The sequence below is a fragment of the Cinclus cinclus genome, chromosome 3 (assembly GCF_963662255.1).
Source record: "Cinclus cinclus chromosome 3, bCinCin1.1, whole genome shotgun sequence".
Lineage (NCBI taxonomy): Eukaryota > Metazoa > Chordata > Aves > Passeriformes > Cinclidae > Cinclus > Cinclus cinclus.
The window spans coordinates 91,919,603-91,944,418 of record NC_085048.1 but is presented as its reverse complement, the minus strand read 5'-3'; the positions used below and the strand labels follow the sequence as shown (position 1 = coordinate 91,944,418).

Sequence of the window (24,816 nt, the reverse complement as noted above, 5' to 3'; positions counted from 1 at the left end):
ACCCTCAAGAATTCGTGCCTCATTCTTGTCTTTATCAGGGCAACTACACAGGATTTTCTATTTTTAATAGACACAGAACTGGATCCTTGATCCTTCATTTACTATTTGAGAAGGTTAAATTTAGTGGTTAAATTTAGAAAGTTAAATAAGTCCTAAACATCATTCAGCAGTCCAAAGGAAGTTAAACATAGGACTGCTGTCTTTATTTTTAGATGTTATACGCTATCAATTGTCATGAAAGAGTAAAATATTATCCTTAATGTTACTTTCAAAATATTCTAAATCAGATTCTTCTGTTAATAAAAAGGGATCTGCTGTAGCAGTCACTCCAACTAATGATGGTGGAAAAGTGTATAATGATAACAGTTGGCACCAAATAATTGCCACAAGAATTCAAGCTCTGGGAAACATCACAGTGGATGGGCAGTACACAGGTAATCAATTGATTTAAATAACTTTGGTGTTACTTAGGGTATTGTTCACTTGCTTTTTCACTATTTGTGTTTACCCATACAGAAAAAAATCACTCAATTTTCTGACTGTTTTCTGACTGTTTGGTTTGTCTGTTCATCTGAGGTATCTGCCCACTGTGAATTTTTGATAATTGAATACTAGGTGTCTTTTGTGCTTGTGATTCTATCATTGTGTTAATCTCTTGTTGTCAAATAGAGCTATAAATATTTCCTGGATATGTATTAGGAAAGTCTTTGGCTATTGTGTCACATTAGCCTCTTTATAAAATACCAGTATTTTGTTATTGAGTTGAAAATCTGTTGAAAGCATTGAATATGTGAACAATGAACGATTTTGTTCAGGTTCTTCTTTAGCAACTAGTGGCAGTACCATTATTGGAGAGAACACAGGAGTTTTTATTGGAGGACTTCCACAGCGTTATACTATTGTAAGAAAGGATGAAGGTAAGTATGACAAATAACTGTGCAGTTTCTCAAATTTTATATTTTGGGATAGACTGAAATGTCTATATAGCAGATTTCATCAGCATTTAAACAGCTTATGAGGTCTTTGTACATTTTAATGAATTTTGTACACAGACCTGACATGAGTGTGAAACTTAGGGGCATGTTTTACATACATTTCACAAATTCATTCCAAAATGCCCATGTAAATAGTTTTTATTATCTTAAGCACATGGTTATGCATCCCAGTTTGATGCAGGGATACAAGATGCTGGCCTTTTTTGGTGTGAGTTCGAATGCTTAAGAAGTTGTTGTGAGCTCAGATATGCATACAGATATATACAAATATATTTGTATTTTACAGATATAGAGTTTATGAGGAGCTGAATCACATCTGGCTTCTTGAAGAATCAATAAACATAGGTTTTCATACATAAATTTAGTATATATGCCAAGTGTGTAAATTGCCATCAGATGACAGAGGTGCCTGTCTACAAAAGTATACAATCAGCTGTTCACAGTGAATTCATATCCAGAATTTTGGTTTTTTTCATATTAGTCTGAAAACCAAACAGTTTATTGAGTTTGTGTTTCTGCCTCTGATCCAAAATCTAGTTGATAAATTGTTGTTGGTGGGATACACTAGAGTTCAACTCCCTCTTTTCTTCTTTATTTCACCTCACTGAAATTGTGTATCTGTTCTTCTAAAACATTGGTTCACCAAGTAATCCAGGATGCCTCTCTCAAAAACCCCAGCTATATATTCACAATGAGACTGACTATAAATACAATTTAAGAGAAGGGCACCTATAAAAATGGATTAAAAAATTTTGCCCCAGTAATAAAGAAGGGACAGCAGCTATGTGTCATTGTTTTTTGTTTTATACAAAAAAGAAAAACTTCCCAATAAAGCTCCTAAACATGTATTTCTCTGCCTCAGCTTTTGCAACACTATTGCTTCCTATTCAGCACATGCATGCTGCCTTTCTTCAGAATTATCGTTTTGTTTAAAGAAAACTTTTTTGGATCTTCATAGAGTAGATTTATGCTGTTGATTTGAAAGTACCTGTATGCAAAATCTCAAAAAAGTTAGTATTTTTCAGCTACATAGCAGTAGGTGCTGTTTTTAATGATTAGACCCATTCAGAAATCTGGATCTAGTTTTATGAACTGATTGGTGGCTGGTTTTCTATACACACCTGGACATACAGGAGAGGGATAGCATGTAGAAAACATATAAAGTGATTCCTGTGTTTAGTTGCAGGTGATTGACTTTAAAAATATTTTCCTTTTTGTAGGGATGAAGAGGATAGTCCAGAAAGGATTTGTGGGCTGTCTCAGTGACATATTTTTGAAAAAAGTGCATACTCCCTTTGAAAACTGGGAATCTTTGAACTGGCAGAACGCTGAAGAACAAAATAATGTCTACCATGTTTGGGAGGGATGCCCCATTGGACTAACAAAAGGAGCACATTTTCTTGGCAGAGGTAGTTTAATGTGCTATTGTCCTATCCAAATATGCTCTTGAGACAGAAAAGGTGATTGTGTCAAAAGTGTTGCAGTGATCTGCTTTTCAAGGCAGCTTTAGCTACACGGAATTATTTCTTTAGGTTTAAAATTGTATCTCTTGGTTGCTGCATGGAAGAGGAATTGCAGATAGTGCTGCTGTAAGTGTATGCAGATTGGATGTGTGTCTGAAAGGTGAATTGTCACTTTTGTAGGGATTTGCCCATAAGGTATCAAAAAAAAAAAATAAAGGCTGGGTAAAAGTTTAGGATATTTTAGGTTTGGTTTCTTGCAGTACAATTATTGATAATTGTCCTCAAAGCTGAGTGATAAAGTTGTGAAGTACAGTCTTGAAGCCTGACTATAAAATATACTCATGTCAGAGTATGAAGTAGCACCTAGAGTTTTACTTCTGATTTGTTTAACCAATCTACTTATTTGATTAACTAATGTATGCATCCACCTTCTTTCAAGGGTTCCTGGAGCTGCATTCAGGTGTTTTTAGTGGTGGACTGGAATTTGAGATCTCATTCAAATTCAGAACAGATCAACTGAATGGGTTGCTTCTGTTTGTTTACGATCAAGAAGGCCCAGATTATCTTGCAGTAAGTTCAAAAATGCAATTAACCCTGTTTCAGAAATTACCTGTAACTTTTCTCCACAAAACCAAAACCAGAAATGAAAGAAATTTCAAACCATAAGTTATTTTATCTTACTAGCTTTGAAATGCTTTGGACAGCACATTTTAGTGGAGCAAAAATTCTTGAACAGATGCGAAGTGTTAAGTTACTATTGTTATTTATGTCATAAAGAAGAAAGATATCAACGTGTGAAAAGCAGAATTATTGTCTTAACTGGGATTAGAAGTGATCAGAAAAGAGAATAAAATATATGTATTAAAAACTTTCACTTCATTTCTAGGAAAGCTTAGTGTTTACCTATTTTCCCAGTTCTCATACTAAAACAAAATCCATTACATTGTAAATTAAAAAGGTCATGATGAAAATTGTCTGGTCACCCAATAAAGCTTTCTCTTTAAGTTATCTGTTTATTTTTATAATCTCTATTTTTTTTTCTTTTGACTTGAAACAAATAGAGAGAAATTAGTTAGTCCCAGCTTAATTCCATCTCGTCTCATTTTATTTAATGTCTGTCACCATTTTCCCAACACTCTAGAGAAAGTTTCACAAGTCCTGTATTAGGCAAACTGTGTGGTAGTGTCTATGAACTTCCTTTTTGGTGTCTGTTGAATAAGACTGTTTATGCTCAGAGTTATTTATGCTTCTATAATTTTCAGTATGTTGTTTATTTTTAGTGTGTTTGGTTTAGTTTTTCAGATTCTTTTATTAGCTATGCAACTCTGGATTTTCATACTTTTCTTTCCTAAGGATTTTGAGTCTGATTAGACTGTGGCCACCAGTGCTTAGCAGGTCAAATATACTTGCACCAACTAGTAGGTATTGCAGAGGATTATGTGGAAAAAAATACATTTTTTCAGTTGTTCAAGAAAGCAATAATTTATTTTTAGAGATTTTTGAGAGCATTGTTATTCTTTATGACCCAGTCTGCTCTTTCTGCAATTTTATGGAATTTAATTTATTTATTTATTTCTTATTATGGAGCTGTTTTGCTAATGGCTGTCATGTCACAGCCTGTTTTATTGTGTGGCATGATGTCTAATGGACCTTCTCTTTTAAACTTCTGACCTAAACCATATAAATATATTTTTCTCCTTTTCAGGTCAATTATAACTTACTCCATATTTACTTTTTATTCTATTGGCTTTTCCAGCAGATAACTTTTTCCTGGGTTTTGAATTCTGCTAGATCTGATTGCTTCTTCTTTTTAAAGCAGCCTTAGTTAGAAAATTATCATGACATGCTACAGCAAGTCTTGCTAAAAGTTATTAATTTAATTTTGCCCTCAAGTAATGACCAAGATCATGAGCTAATAGCCTAAGATGTTACATGTATGCTACTGTCCCACCCTAAAAAAGAGTTATATGTGTGTAATTTGCAGCACAGGGGCACTATGTATGTGAAGAGCATTCACAGGGTTGTTCTGAAGGTTCTGGTAGTTGGTGAGTCTTGTTCCTTCTCTCTTGCTCTGTGTAAGACTACCAGAAATGTGAGAAAATAGATTCTGATTATAAAGGAAGACAGGGGACTTACTAAATTGGAAATAGAGTCAAAAGCACAAAGTAATTAGACAAAATAATTTCCTTTTCGACCTTCCAGATTTTTGTTTTATATTTATAGTATTTTTAGCTCTGAAAAGTGGATAATTTTCTTAGCATTTGTCCTAAATCAGGTATATTTCTTCTATTGCATGTTACTCGTGACCTTAACATCTCCTAGCCTTAAGACTATGAAGGAATTTTAGAGAGGATGAGTATATGCACACTTTTCCAAGTCTCTCAGCCCTGTGTTTTGTACATAGATAATGATGACAGAAGGCTTTTCTGTACACTTGATCTCACAAGAAGAGGTTAATGGAAAGTGAAAATGAGGGGTGTAGCTTGTTGCGCATGAGCTCCGATGTCTTTGTTAGGAGCTTTGGTCAGGAGACACTTGCACAGCAAAACAGATTATGAGCTATACCACTTATCCTGAGTACCAGGTATTCCCTGACCCTTCCCCTTGCATAGGTCACAGCTCTCTTATTAGCTTTGTAGTTTGGGAATGGCTACAGCTACACACACGGCTGGACCGCTACTAAACTGCCAGAGACTCTTTCTTGTCTTCTGCTCAAGAACAAAATGATGTCCTGAAAAGGTGCTGTTTATAAAGGTCATTTCTTCCGTGACTTCCATGCCCTGAGAATTAACTCAAGCCAGCGAGGTCAATCTGATTATCTTGGATCCAGGCATAATAATTACAAGCAAACTGTGACCAGCTACACTAGTATGAGTCACTTGCTCTGATTCTGGCATGTGATTCCTCATGAGTTTGTGATGAAAAGATTTTGTGACTGCTGACAAAGTTTGCCTGACAGATTTTGATGCTGACCACTTCAACAGCAGCAAAAGCACGATCAAATTTCTATGCAATACTGGTAAGTGGCTCCTGAGACATTGTAGCTGATGATTTGGTTCTGCTAAGCTGCAACTATGAGAAAAGTCCTGCAAGAACTTTTTCCAAGGAGTTGCACTTTTCAATAGCTGCATGAAGTAAAATAACGAGTGTGCAAGATGAAAGTGTTACCTGTGACAGAGCTAAGGAGGGATGTGAAATCTTGAGAACTCAAATTGGAAAATCTAGCAAAGCGTCTGGTACTCACATGAGACTTGTGAAGGTGATATTCCTGTTGGTTACCAGTAATTTTTCTCTGTTAGGTGCCAAGAAGAGATTCTAGTTTCCTTTCCATCAGAGTGACTGACTGTGGGGAGGCTATGGAGAGGACTGTGTTTGGGCCTCTGCTCTCTGGCTGGAAGGTCTGAACAGGGCTAGATTTTGAACTAGAATGATTGGCTGCACATCGGCAGAAGTGCCATGAACTTTTTCTTTCAAAGGGCTCAAAGACTGCCTGTCCTTGACCAATTTTTTGAAAACCATTGTTTGTCTCTGCTGATACTTCTGAATCTTGAGAAGACTTTGCAATTCAAAGGAGCTAAAGCCATAATCACTCTTCTAGTTCTACGTTGGTTGAGACTGTTTTGTATGGCAGGTTTAGCTAAGCATCATTTGGCCTCTAATGCAGCCCCTATCCTATCTGTTTTGTTTCTCAGAGCTATGCCTGGATAGTCCTTTCATCTTCAAATCATATGTTTATAAGCAGATTGAGTGAGGCAGGGACTGGCTCCTGCAGAGAAGTGCAATACAGAAGTCATTTAAGTTGAAAGGACCTTTTGGAGTAATTTATTCCAAATCTCTGGAAAAAGCAGGACCAACTTATGTTTGATAAGGTTGCTCCAGGCATTTTCTGTTTGAGCAGTGTGTATCTCTCTACAGATGGACAGTCCATAGCTTTCTAAATTCTACAGCCTGTTTGTCTTTGACCATTGTCATTACAGTGAAAAAAGCAAAAAAAACCCAAAGTAACCAGCCTTGATCTCTTACTGTTTTTCATTACAACTTGTCTTTGGCCTCTCATCCTTTCACATTGAGCCTCTGAGAAAAGCAGTGGAACAGTTAAGTTCTCTTCCTGCTTATCTTTAAGACTGAACAAACCCTGTTCTTTCAGCTTCAGCTTGTACACAAAATACTCCAGCCACTGACCAGCTTGCTGTCCCCCAACTGGATTTACTCACATATTTACCAGTGTCCACAACTGGATTTAGGAGTCTAGATGTGGTCTTACACATCATGACTGGAGGGGAAGAATAATCTCCTTGGAACCCCTGTCCACTTTTTTCTTAACCTAGCCCAGCGCTGGTTCATCCTCATCATTTCGAGGGTGCATTGGTGGCCAGTGTTCAGTTTGTAATCCATCTCAACTCAGCACTGTTTTCCAAATCTGATTTACATCTCTAGGATACCAATGGCAGCTCCCTTTGCTATCAACTGCAAACTCACTTGCAGTGTACCTCATCCTACTGCTCAGGTCATTAATAACATTTTTAATCAGAGTTGGTCCCTGTATGAATCTCAGAGAGATACCACAGTCTGCTAGTGGGACTGTGGAATAATCTTTCTTGCTGCTCTTATCTTCTAGATTCAGGCTATGCTTTGGCTTTCCTAGTTCCAACCTTATATGCTTAGGTAGATAAAAATGAGACTTGTGTGCATAGAGAAAAGCATTAATGAAATTCTGTAACCCAAATTTTGAAAAGCAAACATGCTTTTAAGAATTAAACTGAAACCTGCTTAGGTTTAGGGCTGTGATACAAAGATTGGTTCTGTTGAGAGGTGGTTACTGAGATGCCTGTCAGAATAATATAATCTTCATGCATTTTTGGTTTCAAGTAATAATATATTTTCCAAGGACAGATTAAATAGCATAATGCTTATAAATAATTTTTTGAAAGTGGTCCCAGAATTCTGTGTAAAGCAAACAATTTATCTGTTGTTTTTATAAACATGTACTCAGTGCCTGTGCTCAGATCCATGCAGGACTTAACTTTTTTTTTTTTTTTTTTAATTTTCACCACACAGAAGAGTTGAAACTGAGCAGTGGTCCCCTATCTTTAGCAGCACTCGGGCATTTGGAATGTCAGTCCAGGTCAACACAAAAAGCACAAGCATCATTCACTGCCTGCTTTAAAACTATGCCAAGATGAGTAAATTGGAGGAGGGTTGTGCTGAGTAGTGACCCTAGGTCAAACACCGTGCCCTCTCTCTGGCTCCCAGGTCTGGCAGGTTTGCTGGCATGCTGATGTACTGATGCCTCTGGAATGCTTTCTTCACACCAACACACTGTGCTCCATATTAATTCTCACCAGTGAATAAAAGCAGTGACTTGTCCAATGGACTGCTTTTTCCAGCTGTTCTCATCAGCATTGGTGCCACGATCAGTCCTTCACCTGTCTTGTAGAGTCCTTAGCTGTAAATGGGTCTGAAATTATGGAAATTGGAAACATTGTGGTGTTTATCTTCTTTTTTCTTCTGCCTTCACTTTGGGACCACAAATAAAGAAAACCCCTCTATCACAGGAGCAAGAAGTCAAGTCAGTGTGTGCTGGAGAATAGGACCCACATTCCCCATGGCACTTGAAGCACAGAGTTCTTTCATCATTTGGGGTGTTTCCTGTATTTCCTGTTGAGGAAATACGATTTAGTTACAAACACTGTAATATTAATATAAACAAAATATGTCAGTTTGTCCATAATACTGATAAGAATTTATATTAAATATGCACTTTTTATTTGACTTAATACGGTTTTGGCATATAAACAGTATTGTCTTTTTGTGAAATGTTAATATTTTTCAACCACCAGTTCATCTCCTATGTATTTAGTGTTCTATACATGCCAGTTTACAGTCTCATCCTACTTGTGTTTGAGTCAGTTAGAATAAAGAGTCTTGCAGTAAAGCATTTGGAAACTTCTGCAGAGAAAAATTTAGGTAAAATGTATTTCTATTAGAGGATTGGCACATTAATCTCAAAAAGCACATACAAAACCAATTATTTTCTTACAAGATTTAGAAGAATAAGTATGAAATGTATGAATGTAAGAATCAATGTATGCTGGAAAAATTTGAAATTGAGTTCACCAGCCAATTAAAAAGACCTTAATCAGGTCTGACATTTCATTTCCTTATTATCTTGTTACATTCCTCTAAAAAATGAATCGATAAAGTAATGTTTTCTCATTCTCAAAAAAGCAAAACAGTCTTGTTCATTGTCTTTTCTTTTTAGATACATTAGTGCCGAAGTCAGTTGTCAAAAAAATATATATTTTCCTACATTCTGAATTAACTGATACAATGTATTTAGCGTGTTATATGCAAACAGTATTAGCCTGAAGATAAAAAAAAATCCTTTTTCTTTGATCTTATTCATAACTCCCTTAATTATATTTTATAAAATAACTTTCTGTCATTGTTGCGTATTTGATGTCTCCTTCAAAATATTTTTTTCTGTTCTAAAATGTACAGATTGAGCTGAAAAGTGGAATATTAAACATATTCTTAAGAACTGGCATTGTCTTTACCCAAGTGGACCTCTGGTTGGGACTGTCTTATTGTGATGGGAAGTGGAATGAAGTCACCATGAACAAGGAGGGCTCTGTGATTTCAGTCAACATGAATGAACTGAGAGAGCAGGCACTTGAACCCCATGTTCAGGAGCTGAAAGTAAATTCACCTGTCTACATAGGAGGAATCCCACCTGAGATTCAGAGTTTTTATAGAGAACTGGGGTTAGAACAAGGTAAGATGACACCAAGAAGAACCTACATTTTCAAAAATGGGTGTCATGCACCAAGTGGACATTGTGCTGCTGATAGTCTGAATTCATGAATGTGTAACATGAGTTTTTCCTCTCACCCATTGTGACTCTACCAGTTGTCCCTAACCATCTAGTTATACTTAGACCTGATCCTTTTATAATGCTATAGAAATTCTTCCAGTGATACCTGAGGCAGTCTCTCTGATAAGAAGGACCTGGAGTGTAGGGAGTGGTAAAGTGAGATGCCTTACCAGGTGATCTCAGATCTTCTACAGAGAATGCCAGTTCACACAAACCTGTTTTACTCAATGAACTTGTTTCGCTCATGGATCTGGAGTACAAAACTGGTGGAAGACAGTAAAACCTAGCTTAAATCACTGTAATGAATCTGGATACTGCCCTATGGAGGAGCAGCTTGAGAGGTTTAGTCTTTTTAGGCAATACTGATTCTGATCTAAAAACTAAATGAGTATAAATACCTGAACTTGGATTTTTGCTACAACTGCCATGGTGTTTTCCTCATTATCAGAAGGAAGGAAGACAATCATATTTTTAGCCATTACTGTGACTGTTCCATTCTGGAACAGGTCAAATTTGTAGGGAAAATAGAGAAGCATTAGTTGCATCCTGATACTAATGGCCTCCACAAAAGGAGCTACTGCAGGAAGCCTAGTCAAAAAATGGCTGCTAAACTGGCTCTGTTTGGATGTGTTTTTTCATTATTTATGAAACTATTCATCAGTCATGGGGTATTTTTCAGCTACTGTGAACAAATGTGTATGTATCAGTCAGTAAGTGATCAGTGGGGAATCCAGTAAATGGCTTCGATTGCATGAACTCACTGTCAATGTGCCCATTCAAGTGAGCTGTATGAGAGCCTTTTGATTTCATGGTTACAGAATGGTTCAGGACTATTTTTTTAAGTACTCTTCCAGCTCTAGGTATCACATATAATATAATCTTCCTTCAGGTTCTGTGTGCATAATATTTATGGCCCAAAAGAGCTGGGCAGTCATACCCTGTCAGTGTTGCCTCATAGCAGATGGTGTAGCCTTGTGAGTGGATGCATTTGCAACTCCTGAAGCAAAGAGATCTGTGAACAAAAAATCTAGGGCAAAATTGCATATAAAATGAATGTCTGAAGTGCATATCAAGACACATCAATAAATATTTCTCTTCCACCAAACCTCCTCAGCACACCACAAAATAAGACGGTGGTTGTGAATTTATATTAGAAGATAAATATTATCTTAAATGCTCGTAAGTGTAGGTTCAGGTGAGCAAGATTAGGTATTATACTTTAAAACATACTTTAATTTAGGAATGCAATGATGCAGTGGTAAGATAATAGGATATAGAGATCTTCACATTTAATAAATATTTGGAAAAATTTTCTCAATCTATGGCTACTTGATAGTTTATTTTTAATAAAGGAATGTTGTTTTGCTCACAGCAAATAAGTGATAAATATTTTTCTCCTCCTACCTCACCTCTATGAGAATTACAACTTAAAGAAATTTTAGCTGGATTTGAGCCTTTGCATGACCCATCATGTGCCCTCCTGGGAGATTCAAAAGGAAACTTCCTGGCAGGAATGTTTTGAAAATTTGTGCTATCTTTACTTATTTTGCAGCTACTTGAAAATAGACAGGGTTGCTTAGCTGATGTCAGTCAATAATCTTCAAATACTTATAAATGTAACTAAAATGATACTAAAAATGATGTATTAAAATAGATTGTAGAGAATGCTCACTGCAAATCAAACAACTTAATTTTATCTCATGATTATGAGGACTGCACAGACTGGGACTAATTCTTTCCTCTGTCACAGACTAAAAAGCTGAGCTGGTCACTGTGCACTAGGAGTTGAACTTAGATTAGGATGTATTCATTCTAAGGAGCAGTTTGGCGATGTTCCCTGTGTTGTGGAGGGAGAAGGTGTTTTAGAAGATGTTCCAAAATGGATGTCCACCTTCAGTACCCCTTTTTGCACAAACTGTGTATGGATATTAGATTCTCAGTTCAGGTGGCTAAGGACAAATACTGCTATCATCTGTCATCTTGTAGTAATAAAGACAATAAAAGTATGTAAGATATAAATAAGATAAATACTTCAGCTCTCACAAAGCTGAAGAGAAGCACTGATCTGTGAGAGGCAGATTTTTAATTCATAAAGTTAATTCTTAAATGAATTTAATTCTTCAGATTAATTACTGTTTAGTTTGATTTTGTGTTAAGCACCAACCACTACTCAGATCTGAGACTCATTTTATATCAGTGTATTAATTGTTAGTAAATATAGAAGTTTTAACTACTGCATTCTGAATTTTGTAGTTGTGTTGTAACTGCAAGTAGCTGATTTAACATATTTGTAACTTTGATAGGAAAGTCACACATACACAGAATTATATGGATATGTATAAATATAAAATAAAGCTTCTTAAATTTTTTATCATAAACAAGTAGTTTGGGGGTTGTGTTTCTGGAGTATGTTTATAAACTGCATATGATTTATGACCCTGTTAGACAAAATTGATATGCCTCCATCTGATCTCCTGAAGTTAATTGTGATTTTGATCTAGATACTCTTTTCAGTTTGAGGGAGCATGTATATTTAACAAAATAGTAGCAAGCAACAGAAAGCTGATTTTAAAAGTCAAAGAATCACTTTTATGGTAATAATTTCAAAGTGAGAAGTGATAAAAGAGAAAACAGAAAGGTATTTCCTTGTGGGAAGGAATTGCTAATAGGGAAAGTGTAGATCAGTAAGGCAGGAATTTAGCAGCTTAGTGTCTTGAAAGTGGAGACAGAATGTCATGTTGAAAGTCAACATATTCACATTACAGTCTTTAATGTTGAAAATATAGAATTGAAAGGAAGAGAAGTGTTTCTTAATGACTGAAGCTCTTTATGTGGTACTAATCCCTTACTGTTTGCTAGGTTTCGGTGGTTGCATGAAGGATGTTAAATTTACACGAGGTGCTGTCGTTAACTTGGCATCTGTGTCCAGCAGTGCTGTCAGAGTCAATCTGGATGGATGCCTATCAACTGACAGTGCTGTTAACTGCAGGGGAAATGACTCCATCCTTGTGTACCGAGGAAAAGAGCAGAGTGTTTATGAGAGTGCTCTACAACCATTTACAGGTAGCGCATTGGTTCCTTAAATAAAACACATCATTTTCATTCCGTTCTTTACTAATGTATTGCTATGTTCAGTATATTTTTTTAATTTTCCTCTATCCTTCTCGATGTCATTTGAAGAATACCTTTATAGGGTGGTTGCCTTAAGTGAAGGAGGATCAGTATCTAGTGCGTGGACCCACGTTCGAACAAGAGAATCAGGTAAATATTATTTTAAAGTTTGCTCTCTCCTCTTTTTCATAAGCTATTTAATGTCAGGTTGAAGGTGTTCAAGAACTGTTTGGACACAATCCTGTGCCCTGTGCTCTGGGATGACCCTGCTTTAGCAGGGAGGTTGGACTGGATGACCCAGTGTGGTCCCTTCCAACCTGACTCATTCTGTGATTCTGTGGAGATAATCCAATCAAAACAATTTTGATTAGTGAACCTTGCATAGTGTTTCTGAGGGGGGGAAACTACTTAATGCTTCGAACAGGTACCAGATTACAGTCATTAGCTGTGAAGTGTTTAGGCAAGTATTTTCTTCTAACAGTTTGAGCTATTTTCCAAATCTTTAGTAAATTATATCATTAAGAACAGTAAAGGATTGAATGCATTGACTAAGTAACAGCAACCATCTATTTATGTTCATATGTGCACATCTAACATCATGTTACACAAGTAGGCTGCAGTAAGTAAATCTATATTTTCCTATATATAACTTAGTGCTACAAAATCAGATGTAGAGGAAGGTTATACTGGGATAGCAGGCACAAGCTGTGGAAAATGAAGAAGACATGTAATTAAGAGGAGCATGTATTTGCTAGGGACAAGGTGTTCTTGTGAAAGTTGTTTTTTTTAAATGACCCACACGTGAGTGTGCTACTCAGTGTTACTGAATGAGGATTCCTTTAGCAAGTAGTCCCTAGATGGTGTGTGAAAATGTGGCAAATTTACCAGAACAGAAGCACATAGCTTGTTGAGAAGGTTTCAGAGTAGGAAGATGATACATTAATGATGAAATTTTTCATATGTCTTATGAAAAAAACTTTAAAAACTTACCCTCTTCTTTTCAGTGCTTTTGCAAACTTTATCACACCAGTAAGATTTTGAAGATTTACAGTTCTGTGTATTTTACTTAACTAACTTCCCCTCTTCTTGAAATTGAAGCCCAATTGCATTCTGTCAGTGCAGAACATTCTTTCAGTGTAAGTCATCCAATGTATCACCTTAAAAAATTATGTGATACGTGCATAAATATTGGACTTGCAGATGCATTCTTATACAGCCTATACTTTGTGTGCCACCCAGAAGGGACAAAATATATGCATATTTTCATGTCAACCATCTGACAACTGTAATGTTTGCCACAAATTTATGTTTGCAAGCTGACCACAGCACTGAGCAGTCCATGGTCCCTGGGGTTGGACAATAATTGCACTATTTAATTATTTTTGAGTTGGTTTTGTTATATCCCTTATGAAAGACCATCTGCTGTACAGTACCTTACTTCACCCTCGTGATACACTTCATAACTAATGAAATCGATATATTGCTGTAGTAATAGGAGCTTTCTTAGAGTATCACATTCTTTACAGAAGAATCACAACTTCCAGGTATTTTTTTACTTTCCATGTTGGTACCCCTCTTATAAAAAAGAAGGCTGCATTCATATTTAATGAAACTAAGCAGTAAAATTACCAAAAATTAGGCTATTTGATGGTGAGAAAAGCGAGTGATCATCAGCAGGGCATGGGAATCCACAGGCATCTACAGCAAACTCATCATCCATCATCCTCCCATGGTGTTCCCTGGGTCTTTCCTCTGCATCCCTTGTGCAGTCATCTGTGATGAAGCTGTTACTGACCAGACCTTTACTTGCCATAATATTTCCAAGAAATAGTTAAAGGTTATAGGAAATTGAATGATTTCTTTTTATTAGTAACTTTGTGCATATATGATCTTGGTTTTCCAGTTCTTTAAAACGTTTAAATTTTCCTTTTTTTTTTTCTTCTTTTTGTAATATGGAATGATTAGAAGCAAGGGATTTTGCAAGAAGGCCTTAAAAAACTCTGCTTTGCCCCAAGAAAGGTGCATGGTGTTGTGGAAATAAAATATGTATATGGAAAATAAATGGAAGAGCTTTAATTTTGTAAGGACTTTGGTAAAAGAGAATGGAGATTTTTAGAAACGTTTCATAGTTGTGGGATTCTGTGGCTTAGATACCCAACTGATAAATATCAAACTCTTCTCTGCTGCAGTACTGCCTTGCTTCATTCAGTTGTATTATTATAATGCCTGTGCTTGTTAGCTACATACAATCCACCTCCTCTCTTTTTGAGTGATGCTTAAATATGTTTGATACATAAAATGTTTTTGGAAAATTGCAACAAGACAAGAAGGAATGTTATGTGGATGGACTTTTGATGGTTTTGAAATATAGCTTAAACCGAATAGCTCAAGATGTGCAGTCATATTAAATCAATGCTGAAAAGTTACAACTCTAATAAATTGTATTTATGCTAATGGTTGAGTCTGATTTACTGCAGCCATTAAAAGTGAAGAATAGGGGCAATAGTCTCCTTAGAACTGCCATTTTCTCTATTTTCTATTTTATCCTTCTACAGTTCCACAAAATGTGCCAACTCCCTCAAGAGTTCACAGTATAAATGGTTACAGCATTGAGGTCACCTGGGACAAACCAGCTGGGGTCATAGGTGTAATTGAGAAGTACATTTTGAAAGCATATGAAGTGGATGGTCCCAATGTACCTATCACCAGTGCTGAGCTTGCTGACGCTGGTATGCTCACAGGTAAATGTTGTTAAGTACCATTTTTAGGCACATCTAATAACACAGGATGCTTATCCCTTCTTTTGTTGATCTATACTACTTGTCTGTTTTTGTGTATGCACAGCATAGATAATGTTTGGAAGGACATTTATTTGTGTCACCATTTTCGTAATGATGTACTGATTTAAAAGAACAATAGAAATTAAGATAGAGCACAAATACTAAAAAAGTGTGTTAACCCTCAGGCAATGTGTTATTTCCTGAAGCTCAGATAATAGTTTTTACATAAGTATATGTGGTTTGTGTTGTTTCTCTCGCATAACCTGTGTATACATTTTCAAGGGAAAATATTCACATATTTTATTTTCTCTGATTTGAAATGTCTTAACTATTTGTGAGTAGTGAACTTACCAGAACTGCATGGTCTTTCTGTCTTTACTGTGATTGGTTTAATGAACTTGTTGATTTCAATATTCTTTATCTATGCAACAAGGCAATACAGATTATACTGGAGAAATTAAAGACCGAGGCATGTAGATTAGGTATCTTACTCACAGCTGATGATCAGAACCAAATGTTGTTTAACTTGTTTGGCATTGTGCCGTGATTGTCTGTCAGGGTTATGAAGATGTGTGCACCAGGCTGGACAGGTAAGAGGTTATCTGCCTGCAGCTTACAGGAGATAGAAGAAGCAACATAGCTTTACATTAAATGAGGACAGTAAATGGATCCTGGTTATTTAGCCTATTGCGACTGGTAGAATCATCAAGGTTGAAAGAAACCTGTAGTATTGTCAAGGCCCATCATCACACAGCACCAGCACTGTAACCCCTAAACCACTAAACCACATCACCTATCATCAGACATCTCTTGAACAGCTCCAGGGATGGTGATTCCACCACCCTGGGCAGCCTATTCCAATGCCGGCCCACCCAAACAGTGAAACCTGTTTCTAACATCTAATCTGAATCTCCCCTGTCTCAGTTTGAGGCCATTTCCTCTTGTCCTCTTACTGTAGGCACAGAAGAGGCTGTCCCCAACCTCATTACAACCTCCTGTCAGGGAGCTGTAGAGAGCTGTCAAATAATGCAAAAATAAAATTATGGAATCATGGAATACCATGTTAGAAGGGAGCTCAAGGATCATCTTGATCCAATCTTTCTTGGCAAAAGCACAGTCTAGACAAGGTGGTCCAGCAGCCTTTCCAGCTGAATCTTAAAGTGCCCAGAGCTGGGGAATCCACCACTTCTTGGGAACATTATTTCAGTGGCTGATTGTGTTCATTCTATTGACATGTTTTGTCTTGTGTTCAGTTGTAGTCTCCCCAGGAGTAACTTGTACTCATTACCCCATGTCTTTTCCGTGTGACTCCTTGTCAAAAGGGAGACTCCATCATCCCTGTAGCCACCCTTTAAATACTTGAACATGGTGATAAGATTTCTATTGATCCTTCTTTTCTCAAGGCCGAACAAATCCAATTTTCTCAGTCTTTCCTTTTTTGACAAGCTATCCAACCCTCTGATCATCTTTGTCACCCTTCTCTGGACTCTCTCCAGCTAGTCCACATCTCTTTTGCACAGCAGGCTCCAAAACTGAACGCAATGTTCCAGGTGTGGCCTGACAAGAACTAAGTAGAGGGGAATAATGACTTCTGTATCTCTGTTGGAGATGCCCTTGTGATGCAATCCAGCATCCCATTTGCTTTGTTTGCAACAGCAGCACATTGGCCACTCACATGACCCAAAGAACACAAGAATGTCTGTATTCAAATTATTGATCTATGTGGCTGTGTCAGATTATGACCCTGAGATGAGCTCAGTTGGTTGGAGTATGGTGCTATTAACACCAGTGTTGTGGGATCAATCTCTATACAGGCCATTCACCTAAGATGTGGACTTCATGAGTCATGTGGGTCTCTTCCAACTCAGAATATTCTGTGATTCTCTAGATGCTTAGGAAGAAAGTGTAAGAAATGTGCTAAGCATAGAATGAGTCTTCCTGTTAGTACAAATTGCTTGGTTGTGGAATTCTTCAGCTGAAATCTACATCTGGACCATCCTGCTTAATGGTCTATGGTAGAATTGTCTTTATTTTTTAATACATTTTTATTATTTCTGTTTCTGTAGCTGCTGTGGGAGTAATTGTTCCAGTTGAGTTTTTTGTGTGTAAGATGTGCTTCCTCTTGTTTTTTATAACTCCTGCCCAACAGTTTATTTATGTATTTTCCAGTTTTGGCATTGTATGAAATATATGATTCATGTCCTCATGGTGAGGTCAGAGTTGAGACAAGTGTCAATTAAATCACCAATCCAAAGTCATTTTACTTTAGTCTATTGATTTCAGTGAGCCTACACAGGTGAGCAAGTCAGTGGATATTAAGAACTGCCTACCCAGAAATATTAGACTCCCAGGAGAAGGTGTATCTTTCCCTGATTAATTCTCTTTCCTGATTAATCAAAAGTTAATATAAACACAGAACCCCACAGAAGACACTGTCTTTGCCTGCTTTTCTTTTAAGTTTGCTATGAACAAAAATTTTTGCTTGCTCCCTCCCTAATTTCGGGAGCATTTCCTTAGAAAATTTGTTGCTGCATTCCATGAGACAATGCTACAATAACTCAAACAGGTAGGCTTGCTAATGCAACAGCAAAAAGGCACCACAGCTCTCTGTGGGATCACTGATGAAGCAGCTATGGTATTTTTCCATGCCCTCCTTTGAATTTTCATTCCCTGTTAAGCCTAGGCACTGATTAATCTACTGTTTGAAATGTATCCGAGGGTACTGACAACTCTCTGTCTTTTGTTTTTTCTTGCAGCTTGTAAGGCCCATTTGTTGTGTTTTGGTCTATACTTACACTGTAAATTCTTTTCAACAATTACAGTAGGGTCCTGAGTCATAACTGGAGCACAGTAACAAAAAGTTAAGAGCCATTTCTCAGAAGGCTGTACTGTATGTGTCACATTCAGAAGAACCTCTTGTACCCTTGTCAAGAAGAAGAAGAAAAGCTGAGCTAAATATTAAAAATAAAACACGTCTTTAAATGACCATAATCCCACAGTCTCAAAGACTTATTTCTGACTCCTCAGAAAGAAAATCCTTCAAAATCTGACCCTTGTAATCTTCCAAAATGTCAAACTGTTTATTTCATTTTCATCCAAGAATGGAATATTCATCAGATTTAAATCCTTAAAATGGGGTGCTGACTGTTGAACCAGGAGTTTATTGGGTAAGGTGATGTATTTCAACATAGTGTTCAGTGTCTGTATTCTAGGATGAGAGTATTAAGTTAGAGTGTAAATCTTTGGGATTCAAAAAGTACCATGCTTGCCCATCTTGCCTTCAGAGAAGCATGTAATAACATTGATGCACTTTGGATGCAGCTGGTCACACTCACAGAGTAATAAAGGAAGTACAGAGTCACTGCATTAAAGAATTTTTTTCCTGAAACCTGGATTGCTTTCTTCTGTATTCTGGTGTATTCCACATGCTGGCATCAAAATTTGGAATATAAATTAGAATTATTATTTAAACAAATGGAAGAAGCTTTAGAACACACTGTTTCAGTGTGGTCTGTCATCTGCTTTTGCTTCTACTTTCCTTTGGAATCTAGACTATCACAGGGTCATTTGGGTTGGAAGGATTATCTAGTCCACTCCCCCAGCTCAGGCAAGGGTGACTGGAGCAGGTTTCCCAGAACCACATCCAGTTGAGTTTTAAATATCTTCATAAATGGAGATACTTCTCTATGAGAAGCTTGTTCCAGGCTTGGTCACCCTCACAGTCAAGAGTGATTTTCTGTGTTCAGTTAGCATTTAATTTTTTCCCCAGGGAAGTAGTCACAACATCAAACCTGCCGGAGTTCAAGAAGCGTTTGGGCTCTCAGACACATGGTGATGTTCTTGGGGTTGTCCTGTGCAGAGGTAGGAGTTGGACTCACTGATCACAGAATAATTTAGGTTGGAAAAGACCTCTAAGATTATTGTGACCCAACATCCTTGTGGGTCCCTTCCAACTCTGGATATTCTCGGATACTGTGATTCATGTATTTCAGTTTGTGTCCATTGGCTCTTGTCCTGTCACTGGGCACTACTTAGAATAGTCTGGCTGCTCTTTTGTTCCTTCCCATAAGGTATTTATACATTTTGATAGATCACCCTGAGCCTTGTTTTTCCTGAGATGACTAGTCCCAGCTGTCTCACTCTCTCTCAGAAGGCATGTGCTCTAGTCTTTTTGTCATCTTAGTGGCCCTTTTTGTAGTCATCCACAGACTTGCTGAGGGCGCATACTTTCTCCATCATCAAAGTCATTGATAAAAGTGTTGAACAGTATCCCAGAACCCTGGGATACACCCCAGCTGTCTTGCCTCTGTGTTTTGTGCCACTGATCACAATCCTCTGATGCTTCTCTTGTCAAGCACATGCAAAATCCCCATTTTATAATTCAGATATCTCTCACTGTAGAATTCAGGATATTGACCAGCCTCTAAATGATGGGGTCTAATGATACCTACAAATAATAATGAAATAAAATATGCTGCAAAAAAAAATGCACACACAATTGATATTTATTCCTCTTAAAGATTTCTCATTCAAGTTGGTATGATTTTACACTTCATCCCACCTCTGTCATTGCTGCAATAGCCAAGGGCTGGTGTTGTGGCTGCACATGTGGTAATGAAAAAATTGTGGTCGACAGCTGCCATTCCCTCCTTCCTGTGACACATGTTTGTAATTACTTTTCACCTTTTAGTCTTTTATGCTCGGCAGATGAATATCTCAGGAAAAGTTAATTTAATGATTTAATATGGTTAATCAAAGTGTCTGAGCTGTGCTGTGGTTTTGAAAGCTCTCTAGCTGGAGAGTCTCTCAGAAGAGGAGACAGGGCCACCTGCCAGTGACAGATCAGCAAGGGCTGGACAGTGGGGCCATAGGACTGGGGGAAGCCTGGCAAATGCCCACGGTCTGGCAAATGCTGTCAGCTGAGACATTGTCCCTCCAGTGAGAGCCCTGCCAGTCCCCTGCCTAAGCAGTCTGCATCTTTGGGATCGGTCTCTGCAGCCTGACTGCTGCCTCTCATGGGGTTTGGGGGTCACTGTCTGAGATTGATATTAGAAATGCTGTTTCTCTCAGGCCTATTTCATCTCTGTGGGATGAAAAGAACAGTTTAGCACCAATGGGGAGTTTGCTGCATGAAGCTGTTGGTGAGTTGCTTGGGCAGTACTCTCATGCACTTGAAATTACTTGAAAGCTCTTGGTTTGCACAAGTATTTTGTCCTCAAAACATTCCTATACTGCAGTTAATGAGATTTTTAAAAATTTATAGAAAAGGTTTATTGCAAACCAACTAAGATAAATGTATGTAGGGCCAGAGCATTAGGAGCACTCCCAAATCCCTGCTCCAAGCTGAGACAAATTTCTAAAGTTGTAAAACTTCATATGTTGATGAGAATGTTTGGCTGGGGCAGCTACTGCAACAAGGGGTAGATAGACCTGTCTATGCCCATTAGGTTTCTGTGAGTTGTCAGGTAGTGCTTGAGCTCCTAGTGACTCTAAGTCAGAGTGGCAGAATGTAGGTTCCCTTCTCCTTTCATTTGGCTGGCTTTAGCAGACTAGTGGCATATTTTTCAATATATGAATTTTAAAACATTAATTATATTAATATTCTACAGTATTAAGATTTAAACTTGATTGAATTTAAACCTCAATGAATCTTGTTTACAGTCCAATGCTGTTGTATAAATTTATTCATACAAAATGTAAATTGTGTGATTAAATAAACCTGAGTATTTTATCAAAATTACATCAACTCTTAAATACATACCCATACTTTTATTAATAAAAAGTTAATTTCTTGATGTTTTTCATGCTAGAAAGGATTATTATGTTTTTATAGACATGTTTAAAAAAATCTGCAGAGAAATAAACAGCATTTCTTTGTCTCTACAAACTTTAAGGAATAATCTTACTGCAGAAAATAAGCAATGATGAAGTTATTTGGAATGATTGAGGCTGGTTAATTAACTCTTGGTGCAAAATTGCACTGTTCACTTAAGGTTTTTCTGCAAACTGAAGCAGAGAACTGGAAGAGTGAACTGGAACTGGAGAGTTCCCTGTGCTATGAAGATTCTAACAGGTTTCCTTGAACTACTGTAAACTGAATTGCATATTCAAAGACAGTGGAGATTATGTATGGTTTATTATGAAATATTTCTGTTGGGGGAAAAGAGTCTTTCAAGCCACCTAAACGCAATAACTAAACTAAAACTTTTGTTTTTTCTTATCAGCCAAAGAGTTGGAATAGGTGCCCTCATTGAGTGGCTCATTTTATTACTCGTACTATACTTAAAATATGCTTTAAAATGCAGATGTATGTGACAGATTGATGTGCACAGGCTTTTGGTTCAGAAATGCATATGTGGAAGACACATGTACTTAAACAGTTTTTGCTACAATCTGTCAAAAACAAAGTCAGTTGAGGACTTCCTTTTCTGATCAGTGGATTGTGATTAAGTGTGGTGTGGCAATGATGCATCTCGACACACAAGTGACTTTGTTGGACAGATGCTGTATGACCTCAGGCATTCAAGTTAGCTAAATAGTCTGAGTTTGAGGAGGAAAGGTTTGGTAATTTTTGTTTTTAAAGCTTAGGAAAGAATTAAGGTAAATCATGGTCAAGTGTTGTTTCAATTGCAGTAGGTTTATTTCAAAATAGGTCCTCATTAAATAATATGTTAGGGAGGAAGCAATAAAAAAATCCAGCAAAGAAAAGTTGCTTTGGCAAAAAAATGCACTCAGTTTTTATGAACAGACTATTAGCCCTCATACTGTAGTGCTAAACCTTTATAGGGTTTGTTTGTTTGTTTGTTTGTTTGTTTGTTTTAAATAAGAAGTACTAGTTTTCCACTCAAAATCTGCCAGAATGCTGTGGAATGTGTCTGTGTTGTCTAAATGTATGAGAGCTCCCTTTGAGAGGTCCTGAACAAAAGAAATGTCTGCCTTAAGAAGAAGTGAAGGGGAAAAAAGCTGGATATGTAATCTTCTCATATATAGTGCATGCATTAGAATATTGAGTGGAGTGGACATAAATATGCAGCTAACTCTGACGAGTCCACACAGCCATTTTACCATAAATTCATTGTTGACCCCTTTGCTATTGCACATATCCACATTGTTATCCCTCCTCTGCTAGAATTAACCTAGCATCTTCTCTCTTGCACAACTCTAAACCGTGACTTTCAATATTGCAAATAATTAAAGACCATTTAAATAAAAGTATAGAGAATTAAATACTAGTTTTGCATATAAAGTGGTCTTAATGTTCTAGGTGTGATTCCAGATCACTCTTTTAGACTGTTAACTTTACATTCATATTTAACAAATGACATTATTCAGTTTCATGGGGTCACTGTGTCAAAATGTCTGTGTTAGAACTTTAATTTATTTCCAAAGGTTCTTTGGGCAGATAGGAGTGGTGTGTTAAAATGATTTAGCATCTCCACTTCCCCATGTGGATTTTAAGGCTTCGAATGTAGTCTGTGATGTAAATTTTGAGTCTAGGTGGATTCAGCTGCTCTGTAGTGGCAGACCGAATGCATGGGACCCATATCCCAAATGTGTGAGGCTGACCCTCTTCTTAAATATTGATGATGTCTCTAATCCTATCTCCTGATCAAAGTGACAATTTATCCACTGCTCTCCTGTTAGCATTAAGAGAATACATGCAAGCGTGGCCAAATTTTGCTTTGTTAGCACTCCATCTTGGAAAGCCTGATGGACTCTTATCAGATCAGCTATTATTGGGTATAGACAAGAGATGCCACTCTGAGAGTGTGATATTTGAGGAGTTAGGGGAAAGTTTTTTTAAAGCTGTCAGCCAACTTTACTGGATCATAGGCTATTTTTTACTGCAAAATTTATTTTGCTGTTCCTTAAATTAATTCACGTATATCAGTGATGATCTTTGCTGTGGGACTGCTGACTTTGTATTTCAGCATAGTCAGGTGCTGAGTGTAAATTTCACTGACTGACTGAAAGTGCAGAGGAAATGAGTGGGTAATGAGAGCAGAGCAGCCAGTTCTTTAATTGAATTAAAAGCCGGGTGACACCAATGCAGACACCTGTCCAATTACAGACAGGCCAAGGTGTTTACCATTGCTGTACAAGCGATTTGAAGATGACAGAAATCTTTCCGCCCACAGATTAACATAATGAAGGAGAACAGATTACAGTGGATGCTGGCCAAACAGATAGGATGGCAGCTGAGAAAAAAGTAGTTTGCTGAAGTATGTAAATAAAATCTGTGCACTTTCTATTGCCTACCTATGCACATCTGTTTCTTAGTCAAAAAAAAAAAAAAAGTGCAAGAGTACACGTGAAGGAAAGACATTAATTAGGGAATGAAAAAAATAAATTTAAGTTCCTGCCTTTGCTGAATGATTTTTTTTTATTTTAAACATAGACATCCTGTAGCAAAAGGGTTTGTTTGTTTGGTTGGTTTTTTTGAAATGTAAATGCTCTCAGCCTTTTACAAACCTACCTATACAATGGGAAGTCTGTTGTGCTACAGGTGCTTCATATAAAACCTTCCTACTTTGTCAAAAGTAAACCAAACACCCCTATCCAAACCCTCTACATGTCCTGGCATATTTTTGGAGATGTCTGATATTCTGCAGCTCTTAGTGCCAGTAGCCCTACAGGATGTCTTCCAAGAAGAAATGCAAGGAGCATTAATTCATTGCTTCATAAGAAACAAATGCTACAAGTGCTAAATGTAAAAATCAAACTAAATTGTTTCCTGAAGCACCTCAGAGTGAATAGAGAGATGGTGTATATACAATGCCATGCTCCTCTTGGCCAGGAACTTGCAAATGTCAGTTAGAGGATTTGGTTCCTCCTTGTGTTTATTTGTGGAGTTAATTCCCAAAGCACTTTTTATACTTTTCTGGGTTTAACCCTTTATGATCTGGAAATAAGTGGAAATACTGTCTTGTTTAGAAAAGGATGGTGTTTTGACTAATGCAATTTTTGTGATGCAGAATTTAGTGTAGCTTCCAATACTTTACAGGCATAGTAATGCCTAAAAGGGGGCCATACAAGAAAGCTGAAAAGGAACTTCTTGCAAGGGAATGTAGTGAAAGGATAAGGTGTAATGTCTTTAATCTGAAAGAGTTTAGGTAATTAGATATTTTTTACTGTGGGCATGGTGAGGCACTGGAACAGGTTGCCCAGAGAAATTGTGAATGCCTCATCCCTAGAAGTCTTCAAGGTCAGGCTGAATGGGGCTCTGAGCAACCTGGTCTAGTGGGAAGTGTCCCTGCCCATGGCAGGAGGGTTGGAGCTAGATGATCTTTATGGTCCATTTCAACACAGACCATTCTATGAAAACATTATTTCCTATTTTCTGTCTTTTTGATGGCTCTTAAAAATATTCTACTTCCATCACAGGAAGATTGCAGGGACATTTCTTTGGTGGTGACAGACACAGCATTCTTTTTCTCTCCTGTCACATTTAGATTGGATGTCAGTTCAGCTCTCCACTGTTAACTGGGGATTTGCAAAAGCAAAACTGTAACCAGAGCAAGCAGATGCTGGTCAACTGGTTTTATTTTATCACTACTCTGAAGTAAAAGTGATTACTTCTCAATAGCTCTCAA

The 24,816-nt window shown here is 37.3% G+C and overlaps 1 protein-coding gene across 1 annotated transcript in view; it reads left to right on the top strand.

Moving 5' to 3' along the window:
• The window catches only part of USH2A (usherin), a 374,892-nt gene that overhangs the window by 139,900 nt on the left and 210,176 nt on the right, over positions 1–24,816 (top strand). The window contains exons 22-29 of the mRNA XM_062490428.1: positions 308–434; positions 816–917; positions 2,216–2,404; positions 2,898–3,028; positions 8,960–9,233; positions 12,192–12,395; positions 12,513–12,593; positions 14,999–15,184. Of these exons, the coding sequence (XP_062346412.1) occupies positions 308–434; positions 816–917; positions 2,216–2,404; positions 2,898–3,028; positions 8,960–9,233; positions 12,192–12,395; positions 12,513–12,593; positions 14,999–15,184 (1,294 nt within the window). The remainder of the gene's footprint in view (positions 1–307; positions 435–815; positions 918–2,215; positions 2,405–2,897; positions 3,029–8,959; positions 9,234–12,191; positions 12,396–12,512; positions 12,594–14,998; positions 15,185–24,816) is intronic.